Source organism: Vigna radiata, chromosome 8 (assembly GCF_000741045.1).
Source record: "Vigna radiata var. radiata cultivar VC1973A chromosome 8, Vradiata_ver6, whole genome shotgun sequence".
NCBI classification, from domain to species: Eukaryota; Viridiplantae; Streptophyta; class Magnoliopsida; order Fabales; family Fabaceae; genus Vigna; species Vigna radiata.
In genome coordinates this window covers 37602719-37630266 of record NC_028358.1, presented here as the reverse complement: position 1 = coordinate 37630266, position 27548 = coordinate 37602719, and the positions used below count along the sequence as shown (strand labels likewise).

Below are 27548 nucleotides of genomic sequence, written 5' to 3'. Positions count from 1 at the left end.
TATTTAACTTAACAAAGGGCTCAAATGGATAATTTACAAATCAAATCTAAATAGTTGACGAATTTAAGTATGAGTTAACAGGTTGCTTTAATGTCTTTAAAGTTTGATTAGAAACTCATAAATTGAGTTCGTAAAATATTTTTTAAGATCAGTATTCAATTCGTTGTCTTAAATTTATTATCCATGTATCATATTTTGGAGTCCAATTTCGAGATCCAGATATATGAATATCATAATCCTTATACTTGTCTTAAGACTCAAATTCATTATAATTAGTTCAGTTTTCATTCTATTGCTAAATTTTATTAAACTAAAAATATCATGTTATTTGTATTTGTAACGAAATATATCAAAATTCACAAAATTTAAATTTAAAATATTTGAAATTAAAAGTCAGAGTTTTCTACTAGAGTCACTTGCCTAATGATACCTACAATATGATGGTGGAATGAAGTTATGAACTGAAGGGGAAGATGGGAGTAGCAGCCACGTGTGAGGAACATTTGAAGCGAATGTACAGCTCAGCAAAAAAAAGGCGCCGCCCAATCACGAACACAACATCCTACGAAACAGACAGAAGTGTTGGAATTGGAACAGAACACTAAACTTCTAAACTGCGTGTACGTCATTCTCACGCCCACGATCACCGAACCTAACAACAGAGCTAAGCATGCAATGAGGTTGTTCTCCGGCGCACATTAGCCACCGGCACAATCTCCCTTCGATGTGCAAATCCAGAAAGAGCACCGCTGCGGCACAACCAGAAAGCAGACGAAGCACAAACTCAAATAGAAGCATGACCAATTCCCCTCGTCCTCACCGGACGCAAACCCTAACATCGTCATCGTCGAACTACGATACCTCCACGAGCGAAGTCCCCGTCACAGAATCAAGAAGCTACGTATTCGAAAACAACAACACCAACACCAACGACTTATTAGAATGGTCAAAAACCTCTTCCATCTCAAGCCGCGCCTCTCTCTCAAGCCTTAAAGACACGCTCCCTGAAAGCCCTAACATCTACCACTTTTCAGAGATTTCCGCCGCCACCGCCAACTTCTCCGCCCCTCGCCTCTCTTCCTCCTCCTGGCGCTGCTTAATCCGCCACCGTGACGTTGTTGTCTCTCGCCGCAACTTCCGCCAACAAATCGACCTCCTGGAGCTCAGCCGCCGCCTCGCCATCATCTGCCGGAGTCACCACAGCAGCCTCGTCAAGCTCCTCGGCGCCTCCGTCTCCGGCGGCGTCATCTTTCTCGTTTACGAATTTGTCCCCGGCGCCAGCCTCGCCGATTGCCTCCGTAACCGCCGGAACCCTAGCCACACCGATCTCGTCACGTGGACCTCTAGGATGCAGATCGCCTCCGACATCGCGCATGGCCTCGATTACATCCACAATTTCTCCGGTTCAGACTCCGGTTCGGGATCCGGTTCTGGTTTCGTTCATAATCACATCAAGAGTTCCAGCATTGTTATCACGGAGGATGATTTGCGCGCGAAAATATGCCACTTCGGCTCGTCGCATCTCTGCGGCGAGGCGGTCGCTGGAACCGGTGAGGAATCCGGTGCGCGGAGGGTGAGGATCGAGGGGACGAGAGGGTACATGGCGCCGGAATTTCAGGTCAGCGGCGTAGCGACGAAGAAGAGCGACGTGTACGCGTTCGGCGTGGTGGTTTTGGAGCTGCTGAGCGGGGAAGAGGCGGTGAAATTCAAATTCAACGACGACGGCAGTTATCAGAGGACGAACGTGGTGGATACGGCGAGAATTGCGGCGGGGGAATATGGCGGTGTAAGGAAGTGGGTGGATAGGAGGCTGAGGGATTCTTTTCCGTTGAGTGTGGCGGAGAGGATGATTCGGGTCGGACTAGAGTGTGTCGGGAATGACCCGAATGAGAGACCCGACATGGGTCGGGTCTCGATTGAGGTGTCAAAGTTGTACCTGGAGTCGAAGGACTGGGATCAGAAAATGGGAACCGATATTGACTTGACGGTCTCGTTGGCCCCACGGTGACGGTTTTTTTTGGGTCTAAAGGATTTTTCTTTTCTTTTTATTTCCATTATTTTTCACTCCACAATATTTCATTGTAAATAAGAAAGAGATTCATGTATATAATTCACACTTGTATACGATTACGGATTGTGTAAAGTGGTGATGATACACTTTTGATTGTTTTAATAACTCAACAAATTCTTGGTATGAATGGAAATATACTTTGGTTTGTGTTTTGTAGAATTTGGAAATGTTTTATTATTGGCATTGGATTGTTCTATATGATAATAAGTCATGTTGGTAGCTTATCATTTTTTGTAGTGCTTGTAGTAATCATCTCATCATTCTCATATATATTTTACTCAGTAATTGGAAAAGGTAACAATTAGGCAACTCAATAATCAATTGGTTGATTAAAAATATCCAACATTTCATCATAGAGTAAATGCAATTATTAATTAGAAGTTTCTAAAAAAAAATTGATTACTACAATTTTAACATTGATAAGGTTGACTTTGGGATGGAAAAAAAATTTGCACCCACATATATTCGTGGATAAAATTCGTAACGGATAGTTAGTATCTGTGTATATTTATTACTCGCTATCCGCGGATAGTGGATATTTTAATACCGGCTTATAATCAGGTTGGGTTCGGGTACTATCCGCTAAAAAAATTGAAAATACATTTTTATCCTTTCTTATGTTATGTTTAAGAAGCTAGGTTTTAATTTTTATTAATTTGAATTTATGTTTTAACTTTTATTTACTTATTATTGAATTTATTTGGATATATGCTTTAAATATTATTTATATTTTTTTTTTTGCAATTTAATTTGGATTTCATTTAAAAACTTAAAAAATATTCAATGGATATCTGCGGGTTGAAAAAAATCTATAAATTTTTTTTAGACAAATATCTGACAAGTAACGAAACAAGTTTCAGATACAGTTTTATTCAAGAAGTCGAGTTCGGATATCACACTATTCAATCCAAACCCGACCCGTCCTAGCTGAACTCTTGACGAAAGATAAAGGTGAACGAGGAACAAATGTGAAAACTAAAAAAAATAAAGGAGTTTTCACACGTGGAGTTTATGATAACGACAGTTGGAAAAATCGAAAGAAAATCAAAGGTAGTATAGGTAATTTGAAGCACAGAAGAAGAGAGGGAGAGTGAATTCAACAAGTGCGGGAGTGTAACAGTAAAGGCCTATAAGAAAAGACAGAGCCCAAAAGTCATAGAAAATAACAAGAGCCCAAAATCTCAGAAAGTAACAGGTTTGAGCATTTCCCATGGCCTTGGGAGCTATGGCGGCAAGGATGTTGCAGAGGCGATTCATCTCAATCTTCCTGAGACAAACCTATCACCCCATTATTCAAGGCATGTCCCCACCTTTATTTCCGATTTCTCTCCACAGTTCTCTGTCTCTCTCTTTTGCGTTCTTTTAGATCCTCTCAACTCAATACTAAGCATCTTCCACCCCTTTTTTCTTCTTCAATTAAACCCTTTTTTTTCAATGTTACTTGCTTCTGGTTTCTGGTTTGCTGATTTGTCTTCAGGATGGACTTTCCAAACTTCTCAAATTTGAACTTTTGAGTTTATAGTATGTTTACTTTGTTAATTTCTTTTGGGAATTATTTAATCCGTAGAGCTTCTTATGACTGGTTCTGAAATTTGTCGCCAATTATGTTTTCAGGGATTTGTTTCTTTATTTAATTGTCGGAACTGAACATGGATACCTAGAGTTTATGACAATTCGCACACGTTATGCAACTAACTGAACCGACCAGACTCTTTAGTTGTTTTGAGGGATTCTTGACTGCTTTGGTTTCATACCTTGATGGTTCTGTCTTTCTTTGTCATAACTTCACACTTTTTGGTCATTGAAATATCTTTTTCATTTTATTTTAGTTTTACACGAATCATAATAAAAGTCGTTTAGCATTAATTAAGCAATTAGGAGGGTCAGGAAAATGTCTCAAGCAATAAAAGACATGTACAGCATCACAAGTTTTTACTTAATCCTAAGATACATTGGGCAATCCTTTTTAACAATAAGTGTTAATATGGAAATTGAAGAGCCAGATGTTGAATAACAAATAGATTGGTACCTGTAAATATTGTTTATATATATATTTTTTTGAATTAATACACGATCCTTGAATTAGCTTTCTGCTTCTTTGATGGACTTAGTTCAAAGGAATGGAATACGCAATGAAGATTTATGCTATATAAACAGATTTTATCTCATGCATCTCCTATAATGCAAAACATTGTTTTCTGAATGACAGGAAAAAGTGGATATTGTTAATTTTGATTTGGACTTACTCTGATTAATATTCATCTGGTGTCTCCTTCTCTGTGGCAGAATATCAGTATGTTTATGCTTAATATTTGTAGTTAAAGCCCTTCTTTAATCATTCAGTTAATAGCATAAGTTTATGCTATCTATAAGAAGAAGAGCTTCTTTCTATTTCTCTCTCACTTTCTCTTTGTGCATTCCCTTGTCTGTGAAAAGAAAATTTTTGGTATTAATGTGAATGTTGTTTACTGGCAGAATCTTCTTCGTATTATCCTCCTATTGGTGCAATATTGAACAGACTTGGATTCCATCAAAGGGGGGTCGCAACAACCACAAATCCAATCAAACCTGTGTGTGAAGATGTAGAAAATAGAGAAACTGACACCTTAAAACTAAGTTCAAACCCTGATAATGTTACTACATCCATTAGTGTTAATGATACCTCAGTACAGTTTTCTGCCAAGTCAAGTTTGAAGACATCTTCAAGGCATGATCTCGCCATGATTTTCACCTGCAGAGTGTGTGAAACGAGATCCATTAAGACAGTTTGTCGTGAGTCTTACGAGAAAGGTGTAGTGGTGGCAAGATGTGGGGGCTGTAATAATCTTCACCTGATTGCAGATCACCTTGGGTGGTTTGGTGAACCAGGAAGCGTTGAAGACTTCTTGGCTTCTCGTGGAGAAGAAGTGAAAAGAGGTTCAACTGACACACTGAATCTTACGTTGGAAGATTTAGCTGGAAGACAACCTTGAAAGCCACACCCTCACCTAGTATGTGTTCTGCAATAGGGTGTCAGAATGTTTGGAAGTGCAAGTCAGTGTAACGATAGTTGATAAGAGCAATCTTACTAAGACACTCTTTTGAGCAAAATATAATTTTTATTCGTCAAAATTTCTTATTACTAAATTTTGGAGATCTCATTTCGTATAGAACAGTTTCATGATTTTTTGTTCTTTCAGATAAAAATTGAGTTCTAAGGTTAAGCTTGTGGTGATGGAAACGTGTCTTTGACTTTGGGGCATGTGGTACCGAGGAGTGTTCTTTAGCGTGACAATTCTTAATACTGGTTAATAACCATTATGACCCATAAATAATGAAAAAAATAAGCATATGAAATGTGTAAAATATACTGTTTTGACACTTTTTTGGTTGATCTACATACAAGGAAAGACTACAAAATAATCTATAACACACGCATTGGCAGCATTACAAAGTTGATGGAGAGATTGATCTGCCAAATGAAAATTGGTTCACACAAATTTATAACTTTAACATTAATTTATGTATCAGTTTAGAATTTTTGAATATTTTGTAGTTTTAATTAAAATCAACGTGTGAACAAGTAGCAAATCTTTATTAGGTTTTATTAAATAAAAGTTAGTTCTATCAAAATATATATATATATATAAAATATGTAAGAGCCTGAAAAATAATAAGGCTATTCGGCCTTATGTTGAGGCAGTCAGCCCATAAGCTAAGGACCCATGATCTTAGGAAGGAGTTTTCTAAAAATCAGACTGTCTCCATTTGTCAATTTTCCCTTCTCTCCCTAAAAACACAAACCCTTCTCCTAAATAATAACTTTGCCTTCTCTCTAAAATATTCCAACGTTGAACCATTTGAATTTTGAATTGAAGGTGTCTAAACGATACCGAACAATTTCTTGTTCCGATCGGTAAGTCGCTTTTTCCCTTTTTCTTCAACAGTCTCGAACCTAGGGCATACAACTTTGCTAGTTTCATTTTCCTCATGTGTTTTTTCTCATCAATTTGGTGATTTGAAGGTTCTATAATTTCAATGCTGAGTGGATTCCTGTTAGGGCGTTTTTAATTAGCTGCTCTTTAAGAAAATCAGGTAAGGAAAGCTAATTATGTCTCTGTATATTATTTATATGATGTGTACGAGGGATAAATTTATTTTTGAAGTAAGTATATCCTTATGCTTGAGTTGGATTCCTGTAAGTTAAATTGAATGTGTTTGGATACTGAAATGGATGAACTATAATGTGATATGTTGTATGCTATGGTGGGTGATGTGAGATAATATATATGTGTGGGATTGCAGCAAAGTAACGTCCAGGACTATATGAGAATATAAAATAAAACAAATGTCATTCTTGTAATAAAGAGGGTAGGAGTTTGGCTAACTCTCTCTCACGTTGGTGATGGTTTCGTATCTTCTCTCTAATAAAATTAGAGACAATTGACGAGGAAAAGATGGGGGTTACTCCCTGTACCTCCCCAATTCTAACCCCCACCCCCATTCCATTTTTAAAATTTGTTTTTATTAGTTTACTTTTTATATTAATTTTCATATATTTTAATAATGAAATTTATATGTTTTGATGTATTATTTTTAAATATATTTTTAACGTATAAATGGGAGAGTGAGAGTTGCAGAGAGCGTTTGGAGGAGGAGCGTTTCAAAAGCTTTGGTGGGGGTGGGGGTGAGAATACGAAGGAGAGGAATCTGAGTCTGTGTGTTTTGACTGAGGCAGACTGTAAAAGAATAGGTTAACTTTAGTAAATAGGGATAAAACGGTAAAAATAAAAAAAAAACATAAAGGTTAATTTTGTATTTAAAAAAAATTCAAAAAAATTGGGGGGTGGGGGTTGAAATTAGGGAGGTACAGGGAGTAACTCCCGGAAAAGATTGTTATAGGCGTGATACATTGTTTTCTTTATTTTGATTGAAATTCTAAATTTAAAAGTTTGGTGTTTAGTAGCACAGATTCCACTTATATAAGGAAATTCTAGATTTAAAAAGGCTACTGATAAGAAAATCATGTAAATAATGTATTATTCTATATTTTATATATCACAGTAAAGATTCACGTCGTCGTTTTATGATGTTTAATATATTATATAATAATATATATACGTTTTATACAAACTTTTATGATAACAGCAAATATATATATATATATATATATATATATATATATATATATCACAACAAATATATTATATAACTTTTATGATTTATAACTGTAAGCTTTTTTTTTTATATATAAATATATTATATGAAAAAATAATAAATGAAGAGAGAGGCCGTGTAAGAATTGGAGAAAAAGAGAGAGTATAGCCATGTGGGTCCCATTCCGGTAGTTAATTAGGAAAAGAAAAAGGAGTGAATAAAGCACTGCATGCACAAAAACTTCCAGGGGTATGGGAGAAGGAAGTGATTGAATGATTATCATTCAAAGAGTGGTGAGGGGTTTCCGCAAGGGTTGTGTAATTGGGGTATTTTTTTTTCCAAGATTTCTAGTTGGGTTATTTTTTTATATACATACCTAGAGATACATATTTAAACTCATTCTGGGTAATATAATAGAAATTTTGATTTGATGTAGAGCTTGTGTCGTTTGCTGTATATGGCTTATGAAATGTTGGTGTTATTTAGCATGATGGTAATTTATTAGTGCGGGTGAGATTTAATTAAAGTCTGGATAATGAATATATGATTTGGTGAAAGATATATATAAGTATTATTTTATCATCTTTTGACTATGTATGAAAGGTATTGAGGATTTGTTATAAGTTCTCTGATTGGTGAGCAATGCATGCCGTTGAGATTATGTATATGTTGATTGTAGCAAAAGGTATATGATTACAAAGTGATGAAAGTACGAACCAAGTGGTAAACCAAGTTCCATCTGTGTAGAATCTCTTGGTGAGATTCTTAGTGTTTTAGAATGAAAGTAGGAGCTCAGTCTTGGGGGTCTTCTTGACGCTCCAATGGTATTTCTTCTCACGTAGAGAGGACTGAACCATGTGGTGAGGAATAACAGGAGGTCTTAGTCTTGGAGGCTTCCATCATGCTCGAGGGCGCGAAACAGACTAACCTCGTGAGTGGCAGGGCGGGGGAGCCTAAGTATCACAAGCCACCACGGGTGCATGGCCCGCCATAGCTCGACTATCATTCTAAAGTCCGGACGAGTCAAGTCTATAAGATAATATGTTAGGATCTGTGTCGTATATATTGTCTTGCTTGTATATATTTTACTTGGGTTGAATCCAGTATGTTTATGTTGGTATAATTTCATGTTTTTTTATATAATTAGCTCACCCTTGCATTTGTTTGTGTTTGTGCCATGTTGTATGTGTTTTCGTTTGCGATGATCATCCACTTGGATGAGAACAGATGACGAGGAAGTTACTTTGGAGAGAGCCCTGGAAGGAAACAAAGATGTTGCAGCTTAGTTCTTTAGGCCTTGTTATTTTGATCTTAATTTATTTTGAAGAACTTTATCATGTTTTTAAAGTTTTAAATTCTTAGTATTTTTACAAGAGGTCTATGATACTCCAATTCTAGATTCTTGTACTGTTTAAAGATGACTGTAAACACCTTCAATATTCTTTAACTGCTTTCAAATATTATGTATGATAACGTCTTATTTATATATTTCTTTTCTATATAATTGAACGTCACATATTATATACAAACACGTAACATAATAGTAGTAATAATACTAATTTGTTGTTCATACATATTTTAACGTTTCAAATCACGTAGCATCCTTATACTTTAACTTAAAAAAATGGAAATGTTATTATAATTTTTAACCTTTTAAACTTTTAAATAAGTGGTGTTATTTTTCATTTTTTACATTTTTGTTCCATTTTTTAAAATTTAAAATTAAATTGAATAAAAATATAGAATTAAATTTAATATAAAATATTTATATAACATGTGTCATTGAGGTTTGATGTGTGAATGACACAGTGCAGGTTTGATGTGTGAATATGTTTTTTGAATAAAAAAATCATAAACTAACCCGTAATACTTTCAGTTAATTATTTAAATGGTATTAGTAAAAAAAAAAATTAATTAAGATTAAAATAAAAGTAAAAAAATATATATTAATATTAAATAATTAAACTCAACAAAAATAAGTTGAAATTAAATGTAACTCTTTAAGTAATATAGAACTCAAATGAAAAGTGTGAGTCTTTTATTTTTTTCTCAAAAGCTTTGGTTGAAAACTAAATTAATTTCAATAAAATTAAATTAAACAAAATTAACGAAAATTAAAAAAAATTAAAAAAATATTAATATTAAATTAAATAAACTCAACAAAAATAAGCTGAAATTAAAATGTAACTCTTTTTAGTAATATAGAACTCAGATGAAAAGTGTGAGGTTTTTATTTTTTCTCAAAAACTTTTGTTGAAAACTAAATTAATTTCAATAAATACCCTTGATAAATTTAATATATAGCTGATATAGAAGATACAAACAAAGATAAAAAGAAAAGTTATTGAATTATCCCTTATATATACATCATACAATGTATAACACACCATAATTACACGGCAATAGGTAGTATACAAAACCAAATAAAATAATATATTTTTCTAACACAAAAGGTTTAAAAAATAAATAGTGAAAGAAAAATAAATAATTTATATACCAATTATTTAAAATGTTTTTATAGTTCATAAAATTTTTAAGCACGAATGGTGAAGATGTAATTAAGTTAATTTAATGATAAAACAAAGTGTCTTCTCAATTTTTTAAAAACATATCAAATCACATGCTTTATATATATATATATATATATATATATATATATATATATATATATATATATATATATATATATATGATTTGTGTGTATTATATACCAAAATTTGCAAAGCATCCTTGCTTTGATTATCAATGGTTCAATTACTTTGGTCTTTATAGCTATTAAAACTTTCTTTTTAAAGTTATACATTATAATTGTTTTTAATTTACAGCATTATTATTAATTTATTTTAATTGTTACTTAAATTAACATGAAAAAATATAATACACGAAAAGGTTAAAAAAGTTATAATTGAAAAAATAGAAACTAAAAAATTATTTGCAAATTTATAAACTAAACAAATACTAATGAGTTTTTTCTTTTTATATTTTATCTGTTTGTTGGGAGAAAGAAAAAAAATAATACCTTGGGGCGAGGGTGGAGGAGACAGAGATAGAGTAAACCAAACCAAACCAAACCAGAACAGGAGAAATGGCATGTCGGTCTGTTATTTCATCTTCCCTTCACATGACAAACTCCATGGCCGTTAAGGGTGTCCTCTCCTTCGCACCTAACCCTCCTCTGTTTTATCGTCTCCCCAAAGCCGTCACCTTCGTTTCCCTTTCTGCTTCCACTAAACCCCCCACGAAGTCATTTCAAGGTTTTCCCATTTCTTCTATTTTATTTTTACTTTTTTGGGTTTTTCTAATTCAGTTAGCTGTTCTGTTTCATGTGCTCATATATGTGGAATTGTCACTTGCTGCTGTTGGGGTATTACATTGAATGAACTTAATTATATTTGGTGTGCCCCTAAATTGATGTTATCCTTTTCGTTAGTGTAGTTAAGGAGTGTGGATATTGGTATTTTTGGGGGGATTGGAGAAGGTAACGAGCTATTAGAAATTTATAATTGCTGACAATGCAAGTGAAGGAACGAGGAGACTGAATTTCTTTTTGATGATTTTTCAGATAATCTTTTTGAGTAGGATTCTCATTTATCTTTATTTTAAATAGATAGGTGCAGTGCCATTTTATGTGAGTAGTTAAGAGTTCACCATAATTTGGGTTTAACCTTGTACTGTATGATGATGATGCTTTTTAGCGCTACCATTACTTATTTGCTAATACAAATTATAGTTTTGCTTTAAACTTGAGATTGCGTGATATTTTACTGCTTGCTCGAAGGTAAGATCCTCAGAAAATGATACTTTTCTATGGAAAATTGTACTTTTGAGATACATATGGAGTGTTTGATGACAATTTTTTTGGTTTTATTATTTTTATATTTTCAGTGAGATCGGTTGCTGGTACTACAGAAGCTGCATCAGGGTTTGATGAAATGGTTTCTGGGACCAAGAGGAAGTATTACATGCTAGGTGGGAAAGGAGGCGTTGGGAAGACAAGCTGCGCTGCTTCACTTGCTGTTAAATTTGCCAATAATGGACACCCAACTCTGGTGGTGTCCACTGATCCAGCACATTCTTTGAGTGATTCTTTTGCTCAGGTTTATTATATTTTTAACCGTATAGTTATGATGATACTCATATGCTAGCTGCTTCAAGATCTGCTTGCCTTGCCTAATACAAGTTTTGCAAATTGTACACTAGGATTTGACAGGGGGGGCATTAGTGCCAGTGGAAGGACCTGACTATCCACTTTTTGCCCTTGAAGTAAGCTAACATTTTTATAGAATGAATTAGCTAATATTTAGTATCTAGTTTACTTGATTGCATAATTGGTATTTTTGTGAGAATATGTGTATACCATTTAATAGATTACCACTCTCCACTTATTTAAGTTTGTAGGTCCTTACTTCCTTTACAGATAAACCCTGAGAAATCTAGGGAAGAGTTTCGAAATGCTGCTAAAAAAAATGGTGGAACTGGGGTCAAAGACTTCATGGATGGCATGGGTCTTGGAATGATTGCAGACCAGGTAAAGATTTATTGACACGTTCTCAACATTTCTAATTATGTGTGTATTTTCCAAGTTACACTGAATTTTCACAGGGTGATGAATTTTCTTAAAGCAATTTTTTTATCAGAAGTCTAAACTATAATTCTTTAACTATGAACCTGCCATGATATTGACACTAACGTGTGTCCTCTTAGAAAGTCCAATTAACCTCAAAGGAATGATTAAGTTAAATTTTAGGCACTAAAATATGAATAGAGAAAAGAACAATGTCACATACTGATAAAAGCCTTGATCAGGCTTGTAGGACTGAGTGGATTTTTCTGCTCAAACTTCAAAGCGCACAAGAAGGGTTAAGGGAAAGAACCTTGCACCTATGGAAGGTTTGGTTGGTTTCTTGGTGTGTTTGAATTAGGATGGAGTCAGTCTCAACTCTAAGAGGTGTATGAATGTGTTAAGTTAGGTCAAGGTGTATGGAAGCTTGGTTCTTGATGGGTTCTTGGAAGAGTTTTAGAAGAAAACTATGGTTGTTGGTTACAGAAGAGGTGATAGAGTTGACTTTGATCTTGGTTGAAACTTGATGAAAGATGATAGATCAATAAATAATGCACAAAGAAGGGACAAACTAGAAGAATGGGAATTACCTCTGGTTTCAAGAATTGTTTTAGAAATTAAATATTAAATCTAGCTCAATCTTACAAAATTGACTTGTAAGTGAGGTTTGCACCCACTTATAAGATATCATTTTGTCATATTCATAGTCGACGTGAGATCTCCAACACACCCACACACCTCTAGGACAAAATATCTTGAGTATGGGACTAGATATTTGTGAGTTTTCCAATAACAATCTAGCAGTGGGTGACACGATAGGCTCAATAGACCACACTAAAATAAAATCGGATAACATGTTTGAAATGGACTTTAAGTCTAACTCAATCTCTCAAAATTAATTTGTAAGTTGAGATTTCTACCTACTTATATACTATAATTTGATCATATCTCTAGACAATGTGGTATCTCCAACAAATTGTTCTTTGAGAAAAAGCCATGCCCTACTCCCTTTGGAGATAAGCAATGCAATGAGGTTCACCACTTGGATATTCTGATCAAAGATAAGAGTTCTTTAAGAAAGAAGAATCGCACTCTTCAAAAAATTTCTCTACCTCTCAAATGATCAAAGGTGTTTTCAAGTGTACATGATTTCTTTTCTCATATGAAGAGATTGTCATGCAAGGGTGTGGCCAAAAACATCTTTTGTCAAGCCTTGCACCCAAACATACCTATGCGATATACACACACTATTCAAACCAAACAAGTATTATTAACCCCAAGTAGCTCTAAAGTATGTAGGCAAAGAGGGGTTGCTCCTATCTAAACTAATCTTTAGAATCCTTAAGTTTTGTTGGTTTGATCAAGCTCCTCCTCAAGTGATTTAGCCTTGCTTCTAGTCAGGACACCCCTAAAAGCTCTTGTTATGTCTTGGACTCTCTTCTCCCTTTTTTGGTTCTTAGTCATGCTTCTTGCTGTGATTCCTCCTTGTGTTAGTTCCTCTTAGTCCATGATCACATCACACACAGAGGGTTTATGATCTAATAGCATTTTGCATCTAAATCAATCTGAACACCAATGAAAGCTTCTGTTAGAATGAGTATTTAACAAACACTACTGCTTGATCGAAATAATGCATCATGCTCGTGGAGTTCCACATCATCCATGTTTGATTTCTACACAACAAAGTCAGTGGAAAATAACATGCAGTATTCTGTTCAAATAATTAAAAAGTTATTTCCATTCAATTGCTTGCCTTTTGCTGTTTAATATTTATATATCTATGTTATGCAAGTTAACATTATTTATAACTATGTAATGCACAAAGATAATTGGTTCTACTTCAGAATGCTTGCTTATCTAAGACAGGTTCTTATGTATTTTGGTTGCAATAGTTGGGAGAGCTAAAACTGGGAGAACTTCTGGATTCACCTCCTCCTGGACTGGATGAAGCTATTGCGATCTCCAAGGCATGCATTTTATGTGTTGTGTACATTTATTTCATTGCTAATTATTCATGTAATAATTCCTTTTTGGTTCTGCTAACGACTAAAAACCTTCTGTCAGGTTATGCAATTTCTTGAATCACAGGAATATAGCATGTTTACTCGAATAGTGTTTGACACTGCACCTACGGTAAGCAAAAAGCTGACAGTTTTGTATTTCAGATCACCTTTCTGTTTTTTAGCCTTACATTGTAGGATTTACCATGTTCCTGATCAGGGCCATACATTACGATTGTTGTCCTTGCCCGATTTCTTGGATGCATCTATTGGCAAGATACTAAAGGTAAGACTACTGAATTTAATCCTATGAAACTCCTCCCGAATAGATTTGAGTTGTTCACTTGTTTTAGAAGCTAATATTTACAGTAATGAACTTCATAACCCTATGCAATGCCTGAGAACTTGTTCCAACTTTGAAATAAAATGATTATGTTCTTTAGGTATAATTATTTGATGCAAATTGCACTGTCACTCAACCAGTCTTGAGTAGTTTATCTGGGAAGATGTCTGGAACACCTCTTCCCTATAATATTCTAAAATATTTAATTTTTGCATACTTTATATATATATATATATATATATATATATATATATATATANATATATATATATATATATATATATATATATATATATATATATATATATATATAGATAGATAGATAGATAGACACACACATCTATTTTATTATTTAAAGGAGAAAGGAGGGGTTTTATTTATTCACAGTACTTTTTTCATTACCTTACCATATTACATTTGTATAGCTGGTGAAAACAAATTTGTGGGGTTGGTATGAGTAGTGAGAGGAAGGAAAAAGGTAACTGTTAGATGTCCTTCGAAGATTACTAGTGCATCTAGATTTGTGGAGAAAGTGAAAAATGACGCTTTTCTGACTTTGAACGCGATGGAAGTAACAACTATGTTTATATTCCATGTGGTGCTCGGAGATATTGTTGAAATGACTATAATGAACAGATTTGGATAGTTTGGGACGTTCATCTATTTGAATTTGTATTTCCATTTTATTTCGTATAAGAGACAAGAAAAATTAAGAAGTGAGAACAAATATATAAATATATTGAATAATAAAAAATTTAAATCAACACATATGTAAGTATATCTCATTCACACTTTGTATTTATTTCTTTGAGAAGATTTGAATTATCTTTGACAATATATATGTACGTATATCTCATTCACACTTTTTATTTATTTATTTATTTTTTCTTTGAGATAATTTGAATTATCTTTGAAGTGACTAAACTGGATACATGAGTTTTACCATGATTAACAAAATATACAAGAATGTTTCATCTTGCTTAATATTTACTCATTTAAATCCCTCCTAACTAGATATTACTTCAAATTTTTATTTTATTATTATTATGATCATCATTATTTTCTAATTTTGTTTTTGTTATTATATTTTTTTGAGTGTATTAAAAGTCACCATCATATTGAATTATTATCCTAAAATTTTTAGTTAATGATTATTATCTTTCTAAATGCATACACAATTTATATATTTTTGCTAAAATAGAATTAGTCTAAATTAAACTAAGAATACATATAATTATAGATAAATAAAATCAAATAATATACCATTATTAATTAAATAATATGGAATAACTAAACAAGATGAGGTTCAGGACACCTCGCCAAGTAATGATAGTTATAAATAACATAAAATAATTAAACAATATGAGATTAAGGATACCCACTAGGGAAGATTGTTATAAAATAGATAAAAAATAATTAAATAAAATGAGGTTAGAAACATCACTCCGAGTATAAATAGTTAAATAGCATAAAATAATTAAATAATATAGACTAGAAGCATCCCGCTAATCAATGATAATTATAAAATAAACAAATAATTAAGTATAAGAATGATAAATGTTCTCTTCCTTTTACTCTGGTATTTGGCGAATAATAAAAAAAATTGATACAGCCTTACTTAAAATTTTATTGCTCACTATTATCGTACAAAGTTCTCTGCTGTTCTTGAAATTTCTCTATTGCGTTTTTTTGCTTAATTGAAGGAAGGGACCAAGTCCATTTTAAGCCAATTGCTCATGGTTGCTTCTGGTTAAAATTTAATTATTATTTTTGACTTGGTTTTCATTGATACTTGATTTTGTTTATCACATTTGAAAGTTATAAGCTTTGAGAAGGATAAGTTCTGCAGTGCATGTTTGCGGGCTGATCTCTTCTCTCACTTTTCTTTTGTAACTTTATTTTTTGTTAATCAACTTTTATTATGATTCTTTTGTTCTTATATTTATTAAATAGTTTTTTATGTTCTTTTACCTTTATAATATATTTTAGGAATTTCAAAAATATCTATATTACCTAATAATGTGATGTGACTAAAACACTGTATGGAAAAATATCGTGCTACAAGTTTGGAATGTTGCAATGTCTATCAGGTTGTGCTTGGAAATTGTTCCAATTCTACATTTCTCCATCTTCCTCGGTTTTCCCCCTTTCTCGTTCCTAATTTATGTCTATGCAAATGCATCCCTGTATTTGAAGTGTAAATCTCTGTATTCTTTTCATGAAAGATATAGTAATTGATACGCAATTATTCTTCTGCAGCTAAGAGAAAAGATAGCTTCTGCTACATCAGCAATTAAATCTGTGTTTGGGCAAGAAAATACCCGACAGAATGCTGTAAGATTTATTTATACCTGGGATTACTGTTGTGTTCAGTTTCATCTTAATATGCTCACATTTGTTATACTTAATTGTGCAGGCTGACAAATTGGAGAAACTTAGGGAGAGAATGTTAAAAGTGCGCGAGCTTTTTCGTGACACAGATTCGACTGAATTTGTGATTGTTACAATCCCCACGGTATATGATTTATAATTTTTTTCCACAATTGACTAACATGTGAATAACTGGTGTGTATAACGATATAACGATGAATTAACATGTACTGTAGAGGGACCAAGCCTACCAAAAATGTTAAAGGACTACAACTTTGAGCTATATTTACTGTCAGGCGTGGTGGAGGGCTAGGAATGGGCTAGAAGTGTTTGGTAGCTAGTATTAAAAGGGAATGCCATATTTGTCAAATTAGAAGGAACGACCCTCTTCCATTCCAGATTATTGTCTTTTTGTGAAATTATTTCCTGTGCACATTGATTATTGCCTTCCCTTCCACCGTCTCTGTGTGTCCACTAACATTTTCCTATTTAAAGAATTGAAATTTTGAAGTGGAAGGAAGACTGGTGTGCTGGACAAAAGCTTTGGGGTTAATTCAAAAGAATAAGATTGAGGGGTATCAAAATTCTATTAGTAAAGGTCATAAATGTAATGATGATAAATTGTTGGGGTTTGGTTTACCTTTTGACTAGCAATAAAGAAGAAGACGAAAGATAAGTTGAAAAATGGAAGAATGAGTTGGGTATCTATACTGGATATCTTGATCTTCAATTTCGTGTGTGAAAAGGAAGTGGATCTATCTAATCTTATTGCAAGAACTACTTTCACTATAAGAATCAAATATTCAATTATTAAATAAAATATGAATCCACTATACCAGTTTCGCTTTTGTATTTTTTTTTCCTCTTCTTTTATGGATGTTCATGTGATGGAAAATGGTTTTAGAATGCCAACCTAGTTGGGATGCTAAAGCTTCATAGTGATGTCTAACATGATTTATTAAAAAAAAATCAGTTTGGCTTTTGACAGAACAAAATATCGTTAATTAATTTGTGTAGCCACATTTACTAGGCAAAGGTTTTTGTGGACGTTGTAGTTTACTAACTGAATGTTAGATAGCTTTAATACACATTTCTTAATCGTTGATATTTGTGTCTTTACCCAAAGGTGATGGCAGTTAGCGAGTCATCTAGATTGAGTGCTTCCCTGAAGAAGGAAAATGTTCCCGTGAAGAGACTGGTTGTCAACCAAATTCTTCCACCATCTCCATCTGATTGCAAGTTTTGTGCTATGAAAAGAAAGGTACTTTTAGCCATTTTTTCTTTAATTTTTGCATGAATTTCATCTGAGTGGTTAGCTACATCGTAATCTTGTTCCGCTTGGTATAGCGCTGAACCGTATCCAATTTGAATGATATACTCATCTGGGATAGTTCAGGGTACTCATTGAACTATCTGATGAATAACTAAGCTATTTGATGATTGATTACTATTCATAACCATAGTGTTACTTAAGGTGCTTGCTGTTATGTAGTGAGAGAAGTTAGACTAGACTCCTTAAAAACAAGGATCACCTGGGATAGTTCCATGGAAAAACATGAGTATCATGGCTGAAACTTAAGGATCAAGGGAGAACATGTAATAACCCCTTGTAAGGATTCAGTTCCCTAAGAGGGAAGCGGGCAGAAAACAAAATGAGGTTATAAATACACGACATGCTGAGAGAACAAACTGCGAATACTAAAAACTCTAGGTTAGGTCCTATAAATCATCTTTTAGAGACTTCAACTAGAACATTTTCACATGCATTGTAGAGAAGGTAAAATTGTTCCTACACTATTAAAAGATTGTGAAGAGAAAATAAAAAACAGGATGAGAAGATCTAGAAAGTGATGTTCCAGAAGGATAACGAGGGAAATTCTGACACTGTAGCAAATAATGGAGATTATGAATGACTTGGGATAACAAAACTAAGAAGCTCAACAAATGGATGATGAAGCCCAATAAACTCTGGAAGAATTGTGGAGGTAGAATCAAGAATTGAAACAGCGTACAGAAAACGCCCTGAAAGCACAAAAACTACTTAAGACAGAAGAATTGAAAACTACAATAAGCTCTGAAGTCAAAAATCACTACTCTCTGAAGGATGGAGATTGAACCCTTAGAAGAATAGCGAGACTTTCGACCCTTCTTGGTGGAAGTCATGAATGAAACAATACGTGCTGCCAAAAGTCGATCTATTCAGCAGTGCACAAGATCCAAGTTGTCACACTTACCAAGTAATGGAAAACATGTAAAGATCCCATACAAGGATTCAATACCTAGCTGGGACAATGGGCTGAAAACAGAATAAAGTTATAAATACTCGATAGGCCAAGAGAACAAACAACGAATACTGAATTTTTTGACCGAAGTTCTACAAATCATCTTATTAGAGACTTTGGCTAGAACAAATTCATTGGACACAAATTTGCGAAACCAGACCTTAAAAGAGCAGGGGAGAAAAACTCGTGTCTTGAACTTGCTGTTTATTTTTATTTTGAGGGTGACAATTTTTTACCGTACCGTGAAAAATTTTCAGGATCAGATGCGTGCTCTTGATTTAATTCAGAATGATCCAGAACTTTCCAGCTTATTGATGATCCAAGCACCACTCGTTGATGTTGAGATAAGAGGTGTTCCGGCTCTCAAATTTCTCGGTGACATTATTTGGAAATGACTTACACACATCAAGCTATGATTAGGTAATATGTTGATTTGAGTGTAACAGTACTAAGTTAAGTATGAATGCTCTTTTTATTACTATTTAAGTTTTTAAGTCATTTTGTCTCAGCATTTTTAGAATCAAATCAAATAGTTTGTGATTATTCAATCATATGGTTTATAATTATGCTGAAATTTGAATTTCTTCTTTACTTTAACATTGCTAGGTTAAATTTAGGAATTTGCTGAAGCTGGCCGTTGAACTATAGACGCGTTACATGACATCAAGGCTATTTATGTAACGAAAGCTGCAAATCAGATGAGTTCGCATTCTGGTCCTGACACTTCACCGGCTTCCAATATTTACAAGCTACAGTTTCGAAACACGAAACCTTTTTGGTTTTTCACGTTATAAATCTTGTATCTGGACTAATTCTTTTTAGCTTCCCCACATTTAGGCCTTTTTGTTGGCAGCAATAATGATTTTTATGTTTTGAATTGTTGACAGAACGATATTCTTGATATAAACTCACGAAATTATATATAAGAAAAGTTCCAATGATCTCATTATTTTATGGGTGTGTTTATGATTCGAACTGTAAAATTCAACAATTAGAAGCAACGAAAATTAACATTACTATAATACAAAAAACACAGCCAGAAGAGGTGAACGTGCAACAATGACATGACTAATTGATCACATCTAACTTGCATAGTTAGGCCAAAAACCAATATCATGCCTAAAAAAATTACCGGACATTCTCGAAATCATGAGAATCCTAACGTAATCTCTGTTAACTCCAATTTGTACAACTCAGATTTGTCAGAGGTAAAATTCGATGGCCTGAAGTTTTGTTGACCTTACTTCTTTCGGAAGGTTACCATGCAGAAAAATGCTATAGCCCGGCCAATTACACCCATAAGAATGAGGATGGATATGCACAAACTCCAATCATGAAGATTGTAGCCACTTTTCAAAAGTGAACCACAACGAGTTATGAGCCACACCCCCTGATACCTGTAGAATGAAATTAACTGTATATTCAGTACGCGGATTCAAGTGTGACTGTTAACAATTAATAAAAACCATAAATTACATACGTGCTGCTCATTTTCTACTGCTGAGTGCAAAATAGCATAAGCTTTCAAAAAGTTCAGATTATTCATCATTTACATTAAGGATTGGACTGTTGACCAAATAAATATGCTACCAAATGGCTTCCTACGTTAAAAGCTATAGCTGTGAAGGAGAAATAGCATTCAAATAGATGCTATCTGAATAACAAAATTATCAACGCTCCAAAAGAGTGAAAACCTTGTATCACAGTCAAAACCTTGATTGTCATCACTCGGGTGGGAAGAGGATCTTGTATGAGTTTTAAACATGTATATGAGTTCAAGGTAGCTTAATTCTAATCAAGACTAACGCAGATCTCAAATAATCACGAAGCTAAAAGCCAGACTCCTAAATGGAGAAGTACCTTAAATAAATAGTCTGATAATCAGTGATTAAAAGGTTGTGCGCGGTTGGAATCTAAAAGGCATAATTTACTTAGCACACATACCGTGTCCAAGTGCACACCTATCTTGCTATATGCTTTACAAAATGATCTCCAATAAAGCCAAACATATCAAAGTAGTTTTTTTAATTCAAAAGGTTTAATAATTTAATATATTAATAAGTATCCTGGACTGTTTACCTTTCAGCGTTTGCAACAACTAAAGCTTGTAAAGCCCACTTAGAGTAGCATAAATTAGCTATATCCTTCAAAATTTTACTATCCTTTCGTTGTGTTGCAACGAGAGTTAAAACAACGGGAAGAAGTACTGACCACTGCAAAAAACAGAAATGTTTTAGAGAAATGGAAACATAATGACGAGTAATATTTAATTGGGATTAGTAAAAGTTTTATGGTCAGCTCTAACACTTACTAACTGGGCAGCACCGGGTTCAAAAAATATGGACAGTGCATATGCTATACCAGTAACACAGTACACAAGACAAAGCAGCACAATATAATTATCTGCAAAAGTTGATCTCGGATTGGTGAAGAAATAGAACATAGAAAGGTACACCACAGGCTTAATCACTGTGTTAAAATGATCTAGGGTGTCTTTAGAGAGAAAATAAGCCAAGCTGCTCATGCCAGAATCACTCTCCCTCCAGTAGTGTAATTTTTCCAAGGAAAATGATCTCAAGGCCGCTATTTTGCACAGAAGAGCTGAAATTTACAACAATGGATGAGGATAAAGATGCTCACGTTAATGCTAGGGAGATCATTTGCAATGATATTTATATGACTTACATACAGCAATCACCGTATAGGTATAACCAGCTGCACCAAACGTTTGCTCGCTGCCTTTTGTAAGTGATCCTAAGCAGGCTCCAGCAAGTAACAAAATAAGATAATCTATGGCTTGCATCCTAGCTTCTCGTAGCCGCTGCTTCCCAACCCTGAAATAACATTAGCATGGAGTAAGTACCATAAACTAACAAAAAAAAATGCTGATGACAAATTATTAGAAGTTTATAAGCTGCAGACAGTCATGTAAAAAATAATAGCACCAAATTATATAATTGAAGAGAAATAATTACACAAATCAGTAAATCTTAAGTGCGACGATTATCATAGATAAGTTTCACTTTGGTTTCTCTTTATTGTTATATAGTAGCATACAGGGATAGGAAGAAGTGGCAAGGGAATTGACCATCATATAATCAGGCAAAAAGGTTTTATTTCTATTTTTCCTTCTTCTTCGTGCGTCCCTTATAAAGCAGAACATTGGACCATGATAAAGTCAGAAAGAAATGTAACCATTGAATCTCCAGCGTTGACAAAATCCAGTTCATGGCACACTTTCAAAACAGTTACACTTAAGCTAGTAATCCTCAATGTAAAAACTATCTGATTTAAGCAAGTACGTCAGGAAAATATGACTTCCAAGTTGGTAACACATTAAGTCATTAGATGACTTACCGTATAAGAAAATACTTATATTGCTTGAAAACGCCAGGAGTTTTCCGGTCAGATAAATCCTTGGATTTAAAAAAATTGTGTCTTATCTTCTCCCCCCTCAGTTCCACATTGTTTCTCATGTCTTGCCATAATTCTCCAGCAAAGGTTTTGTCTGCATGACTGGATCCATGGGGATCAATTTCATTAGCTGAATTTACACTGTGTGACATATCATATTGAACCGCATTCTGCCTCATATCAAGAGGTATTGGATATCCGTTATGAAGCATCCATCTAACTGGCAGGTCCTTGTAACTCAGTCCTGAGCTTCCGCCAGGTGCTGTCAGGCCCTCCAAAATGTCAATGAAGTAATCTGGAGGATTAATCCGCTCTGGAATGTTGATCCCCAGGCCCAAAAAGTATTCTTCAACTTTCTTTGCAGATCCGTGATAGACAGTAAGACCACCTTTTCCCAGAAGTATCAGGTCATCAAACATCTTGTACAAAGCATAGCTGAAGCAGAAGGTTACAGCCGTTAAAAATGAAAGCGACACTAGTGTTATTCAAGTTATGATAATAAATCTGTCTCAATTCAAAGAAAAAATGTACATAAGACGTTACAATATGAAACATCCAAGCTTTTCTACAGAAGTAGTCATAAAATATGCACATCACAATAAATGAGATAAAATTCTTGTACAGTAAATGGTACTGGCAGCTGAAAAATAAAGAGCACCGATGCAAGCAATATCCCAATGACGCAGATATAGGGTTAAAAATTTACCTGGGTTGGTGAACCACCATGCAAATGTTCACTCCCTCAAGAGCTTCGCGTCTTAGTGCTCTTAGAAGCAGCTGAGAAGATGCACTGTCTAAGCCAGATGTGGGTTCATCCAAGATCAACAGTGAAGGTTCCATAACCATTTCCAGTCCAACGTTTACACGCTTCCTTTGGCCTCCAGAGATCCCTCGCTTTTCCACAGTTCCAACCAAGGAATTACGCACTGATTGAAGCCCCAAGAATTCAATAACTCTTTCGACAACCAGAACTTTTTCTGGTTTTGACAAGTCAACAGATAGCCTTTCACAAAAGTTCAATTAAATTAGGCTTAAGTATAAGAAGACAAGCAAGGCTAAGACGAGAGAAATCTGACATCATTTTTAGAATATATAGCTATTATAATGTCAAACAATGTAATGTACCTGCACTGTGCACTGAACCAGAGATTCTCTTCCACTGTTAGGTTTCCATGAACTACATCATCTTGTGGCACAAAACCAGTAATTTTCTTAAAGGAATGGATTGATTCATTCCTTCCATTTATAAGAACTGAACCAGTGACCGAGCATCCTAATGCCTTTCCAGCTAGAGCTGAAAGAAATGTTGTCTTGCCCGCCCCCGATGGACCCATGACAGCCGTGATGCGGCCAGGTTTAATTTTCCCGGTAACATATCTCAATATATGCTTGTTTTGAGCTTTCAATGTAAGAGTCAGATCCTTGAAAGAAATTTCAATTAAAGGCCTTTTCCTTCTTTCAGTGTTTGTAGCCATTTTAATTACCCCGGAGAAGGTAAGCTTCTTGTTTTCTTTTTGCTGAGCTTTCTCTTTTTCAAGCTGAGAATATGCATACTTAAAAATTTGGCTATGAGTATGTGGTTGTTTTCCCTTTGACACATTTTCTGTGACACTTTTACCTCTAGTTTCTATTTCTGTATCAGGATCATTTTCAATATCATCGATATCAGGATCATTTTCAATTTCGTGTATCATCTGCATCAGACCACTGGGTTCTTTTCCCTTTTTATTTGTTGCCACAGATGAACTTGCAACCATGCTTGAAGTTGTAGGTCGTGGATGTGACAACAATTCAACGTCTGCTTCAGAATTTGCTTGTTTCAGAATTTTAAATTTTTCCAGATTTCCTGCATCCTTCTTGAAGGTGCGAGATAGTTGAGCTTGCAGCCCCATTGCACCCTTCTTAGTTGCATCTTTTGCAAATTGCCATCTTTGGCGCGCATTTGCAGTCTTCCTTGCACTTCTAGCTGCTGCTTCTCTAGATTTGGCCACTCTTCTTTCCCTAGTAGTGAGAACTTGGTCAGAACAATTGTAAATAATGAGTAGCAAAGTACTCAAAGCAGCCTGCATAAGCAGTTAAAGAGTGTTAACTTCCACATGGTCTCTGTGTGTGCAGATGTTTGTCTATTTACGTTTCTCAACATGACATTGTACTAAGAATTGACCATGATTCATAAATCATCTTTTCACCATGAAAAACAGAAACCATAAAATAAGTGAATATAATTAGTCACAAATGAACTAAATACGACTTCGACTGTAGATCAAAGGAAAGGAAGAAATCTATGGAGAGAGACTGAAAGATGGATACAAAGAGAACAGGTAAAAAGTAAAGTAGACTAATGACTGGGGAACTTGAAGTCAAGGAAAATTTTCAGTTCTCGGTTCAAATGTTTAGTTCTCTAAAAATCAAAGTACTAAGCCATCCTCCAGTTAAATTTGGAAAAAAAGTTCTAAATTGCTTAAAGTGCTAATAACTCCCAATATATTAAAGTACACTAATGTTAAAACCAAAATTACAAAATTCCCATAACAATTAAATTCCAACCAATTCAACTATATGTCATTGTTGTGTAGTTCTCTAAAAATCAGAGTACAGAGCCATCCTCCGATTAAATTTGGAAAAGCAAAATGCTAAGTTTCTTAAAGTGCTAATAACTCCCCATTTATTAAAGTACACTGATATTAAAACCAAATTTATTAAATTCCCATAACAATTAAATTCCAATCAATGCAACTATATATCATTGTTTTAACTCCATATGTTCAGAAATAACTTACAATGAGCATAATTCCATATGCACGCATATTTTGGGTTGCTGTGTTTGAATTACATGAACTCAACTTGAAGCATCCTACAAGATAATCAGTAAATGGTCATATGTACTCTGCATATATACAGTCAGAAATTGATCAGTAAATATGAAAGTTGAATAATGCTGCAAGAATTCACAATTCACAATATCTTACTTTTCTCGGATGTGGAACCCATCCTGCAGTAATGTCTGAAATTTCAAGGGAAAATGTTAACGAACTTCCCAACAACGAAACAGTCTAACAAGTATACTAAAAATTAACTAAATTGGTCATGTCTAGGCAAGATAAGCAAAATCTTAACGTATTTCTTTGCAATTATGAGAGATCACTATTAAAAAGCTTTAGCCACTTCATTTTACTTTTGGAATAGTAATAAATCCTCTTAATAATATTTCCAATTATCAAATGAAAACAGCATTGAATGTTTTCCATGCTGAGATGTAACATGCATCCTTTTTCGTTTAATACATTATTTATTAAATATGAGGAGAATGTTTCAAGAGGATATATCAAAACTGTTAGTTCTAGAACCCAAATTTGATAGCGTATAGTAATAAAGTTTTAGAGCAAAATAATACCCACTACTGCAAGAAATTCTTTTTATGCTTGTTGGACAATACGATCCAGCTGAGCAAAATATGTCACTACTGCTACTAACGTCAGCCCAAACATTTGCTCCTCCACAGGTATGATTTGGCTGCATTGGAGGCAGCTGATAAAGATATCTGCAGAAATATATTTGTTCACTAATTTCATAATAGTGCGAAAGCAGCAAATCAAGGAAAAATATCAAATCTTTGATCCAGAATTAGAACTCACGGTTCACATACGCCAGTTGTTTTATTGAGTTTAGCAAGAGGGCAATATGAACCTAGAGGGCATGCTTCAAGAACAGTGTTGCAAATGCCAAAAAAGACAGAATAGAAGCATCAGACACAGATTTTAAGATATATACATGGACAATAGCCAGTTTTATTATAATTTATATCAATATGCTATAATAATATTGGCTTTCATTGCAGAAATTACGCACGAATCACACTCACCGGTACAAGATACATTTCCAAAGATATGAATTACACTGAACAAATGTAAATCCTTGAATATCTATTTAAAATTCTTTGTTGAATCTTTAAAGTTAAAAAGTAGCAAACATCGTGAAGAAGCTTGAAAGTTGAATTAAAAGTTGCTAAAGAAGCTATTTGCAGTCTTCTTGGTAAAAATATAATTTAAAGATTCTCAGTCAGTGTACTTACGTATCATGCATGTGATACCATGAGGACAAAAGAAGCCTTCACAACATGGTTGACAGTTTGAAGTTCTTGCAGGTATCTCCTTGGAATTTTTAAGATCAACCTTCTGGCTTGAGAGATCACTACAGGCCCATCCTGGCTCACAACCAGAGACCCACGAGGTTAAATTGCAGTTCTTGTTAGGCTTTAAATAATTGGCACTTACAGATTTCCCCAATAAACTATCCAAGAAAAACTTCACTTCTGCCGCTGTACACAAACGTTTTGCAATATCTCCTGTTATATCATCAGAGTCCAAAACATAAGAGTGGTCTCGTGAGACAAATAGATTTCTTGTATTCAGAGAAAATTAAAATGATGTTCCTTCCCTCATCCAGTCACCTCAGACGTAGCAAGAAACACTTTCTTTTTTTGCCCCAGTCCCCAGTTTTACAGGATGGAAGGAAAAACAGTGGTCCAAATTGTAGAGTACAAACAACACACAATTATAAAAGACGGGTAGTAGAAAATAATGAGGGACCTAATGTTAACAGTGAACAATATAGTCAAAGCATAATTCATGAACTCCATGTTTGCCTATAAAGAATTTAGAGAAGAGAAATCGTGACAGTAAAATGTATTGTAATGTTGATGTTGATTATAGAGTTACAACACTCAAAAGTATATATACAACCAGATAGCTTGATTTGTAAGCTAGTCAGTTAAGATTTAACTGTTCTATAACAGACTCCAACTGTCCCAATAAAATAACAGCTGGCTGACTCGGTTTTAACATACTATTTAATAAAGTGAATCCGATACCGAAAATCTTAACATTAAGTATACTATCAATTTTGTACTAACTATTTATCCCTCTCAAAATTACATCCATGAGTTATAACCCATATATCTATAATTTTCATCCTCACAGACCAATAAGCAGTTCTACAAATTTCTGTTTCCTTGGATTCATGAACTTGCTAAATCAGATTTTCTAGCTAAATCATGAACATGTTGGTTGGCTGCTGAGAAACACAATAAGGTAACTGTAAGAAATGATAGAGAGAGAGAGAGAGAGAGAGAGAGAGAGAGAGAAAAGGTATGTTTCTAACCTCTAGTCTTCTTAATGCAAGATGCCAAAAAGTCCAAATCGGTTGAAAAATTAAATGCTTGATTCCAATCAGCATCCCTGAAAAAATAAAATCCACTTTCTCAATCAAATTTAAATGTACCTTATGAGACGGTTCACCTTCTTTTCTTTGAAATTTTACAAGGAACTAAATCTGGGAGCCACAGCCCTTCACGATTGATGGGGCCAACTAA

The 27548-nt window shown here is 34.2% G+C and overlaps 5 protein-coding genes across 8 annotated transcripts in view; 3 read left to right on the top strand and 2 right to left on the bottom strand.

Moving 5' to 3' along the window:
* The first annotated feature begins 373 nt into the window (after positions 1-373).
* LOC106771378 (protein LYK5-like) lies at positions 374-2226 on the top strand. Its single transcript, XM_014657348.2, has one exon. The coding sequence runs from the start codon at positions 725-727 to the stop codon at positions 2006-2008; it is 1284 nt and encodes a 427-aa protein (XP_014512834.1). The 5' UTR covers positions 374-724; the 3' UTR covers positions 2009-2226.
* A 994-nt stretch (positions 2227-3220) lies between these two features.
* LOC106771184 (uncharacterized protein C24H6.02c) lies at positions 3221-5197 on the top strand. The gene is made up of 2 exons (XM_014657108.2): positions 3221-3369; positions 4547-5197. The coding sequence occupies exons 1-2, from the start codon at positions 3282-3284 to the stop codon at positions 5041-5043; spliced, it is 585 nt and encodes a 194-aa protein (XP_014512594.1). The 5' UTR covers positions 3221-3281; the 3' UTR covers positions 5044-5197.
* Positions 5198-10208: 5011 nt separating this feature from the next.
* LOC106772048 (ATPase ASNA1 homolog) lies at positions 10209-19704 on the top strand. The gene is made up of 12 exons (XM_014658191.2): positions 10209-10461; positions 11093-11304; positions 11408-11470; positions 11625-11735; positions 13661-13735; positions 13833-13901; positions 13989-14054; positions 16371-16445; positions 16528-16626; positions 17608-17742; positions 19021-19183; positions 19370-19704. Exons 1-11 carry the CDS (start codon positions 10293-10295, stop codon positions 19156-19158), a joined length of 1212 nt encoding a protein of 403 aa, XP_014513677.1. The 5' UTR covers positions 10209-10292; the 3' UTR covers positions 19159-19183; positions 19370-19704.
* A 50-nt stretch (positions 19705-19754) lies between these two features.
* LOC106772047 (ABC transporter G family member 28) lies at positions 19755-26589 on the bottom strand. Of its 4 annotated transcripts, XM_022785438.1 has the most exons (12): positions 26250-26589; positions 25813-25876; positions 25572-25718; positions 25147-25181; positions 24958-25031; positions 23303-24240; positions 22884-23180; positions 22121-22612; positions 21449-21597; positions 21075-21364; positions 20843-20976; positions 19755-20160 (listed from the first exon to the last, which is right to left on the bottom strand). In XM_022785438.1, exons 1-12 carry the CDS (start codon positions 26254-26256, stop codon positions 20004-20006), a joined length of 2784 nt encoding a protein of 927 aa, XP_022641159.1. In that variant the 5' UTR covers positions 26257-26589; the 3' UTR covers positions 19755-20003. The 4 variants fall into 4 exon arrangements, with proteins under 4 accessions (XP_022641159.1, XP_022641158.1, XP_022641161.1 ...); XM_022785437.1 differs by lacking the exons at positions 25813-25876; positions 26250-26589 and having other exon boundaries at positions 25576-25682; XM_022785440.1 differs by lacking the exons at positions 25813-25876; positions 26250-26589 and having other exon boundaries at positions 23303-24178; positions 25572-25654.
* Positions 26280-27548, bottom strand: part of LOC111242290 (ABC transporter G family member 24-like) — a gene marked incomplete at its 3' end in the record, with an annotated part of 1976 nt that continues 707 nt past the window's right edge. Inside the window, exons 2-4 of the mRNA XM_022784825.1 lie at positions 27338-27414; positions 26452-26522; positions 26280-26381 (exon numbers count right to left, since the gene is read on the bottom strand). Of these exons, the coding sequence (XP_022640546.1) occupies positions 26280-26381; positions 26452-26522; positions 27338-27414 (250 nt within the window). The remainder of the gene's footprint in view (positions 26382-26451; positions 26523-27337; positions 27415-27548) is intronic.

Excerpts from the sequence above, each read along its gene's own strand:
- LOC106771184 (XM_014657108.2), top strand. The coding sequence starts at position 3,282 with ATGGCCTTGGGAGCTATGGCGGCAAGGATGTTGCAGAGGCGATTCATC. Across the intron at positions 3,370-4,546 it reads CTATCACCCCATTATTCAAG|AATCTTCTTCGTATTATCCT; the intron begins GCATGTCCCCAC and ends GTTTACTGGCAG.
- LOC106772047 (XM_022785438.1), bottom strand. Across the intron at positions 21,365-21,448 it reads CTATACGGTGATTGCTGTAT|CTCTTCTGTGCAAAATAGCG; the intron begins GTAAGTCATATA and ends TGTAAATTTCAG. Across the intron at positions 20,977-21,074 it reads AACCCGGTGCTGCCCAGTTA|TGGTCAGTACTTCTTCCCGT; the intron begins GTAAGTGTTAGA and ends TGTTTTTTGCAG.
- LOC106772048 (XM_014658191.2), top strand. The coding sequence starts at position 10,293 with ATGGCATGTCGGTCTGTTATTTCATCTTCCCTTCACATGACAAACTCC. Across the intron at positions 14,055-16,370 it reads CTATTGGCAAGATACTAAAG|CTAAGAGAAAAGATAGCTTC; the intron begins GTAAGACTACTG and ends ATTCTTCTGCAG. Across the intron at positions 16,446-16,527 it reads AAAATACCCGACAGAATGCT|GCTGACAAATTGGAGAAACT; the intron begins GTAAGATTTATT and ends TTAATTGTGCAG.
- LOC106771378 (XM_014657348.2), top strand. The coding sequence starts at position 725 with ATGTGCAAATCCAGAAAGAGCACCGCTGCGGCACAACCAGAAAGCAGA.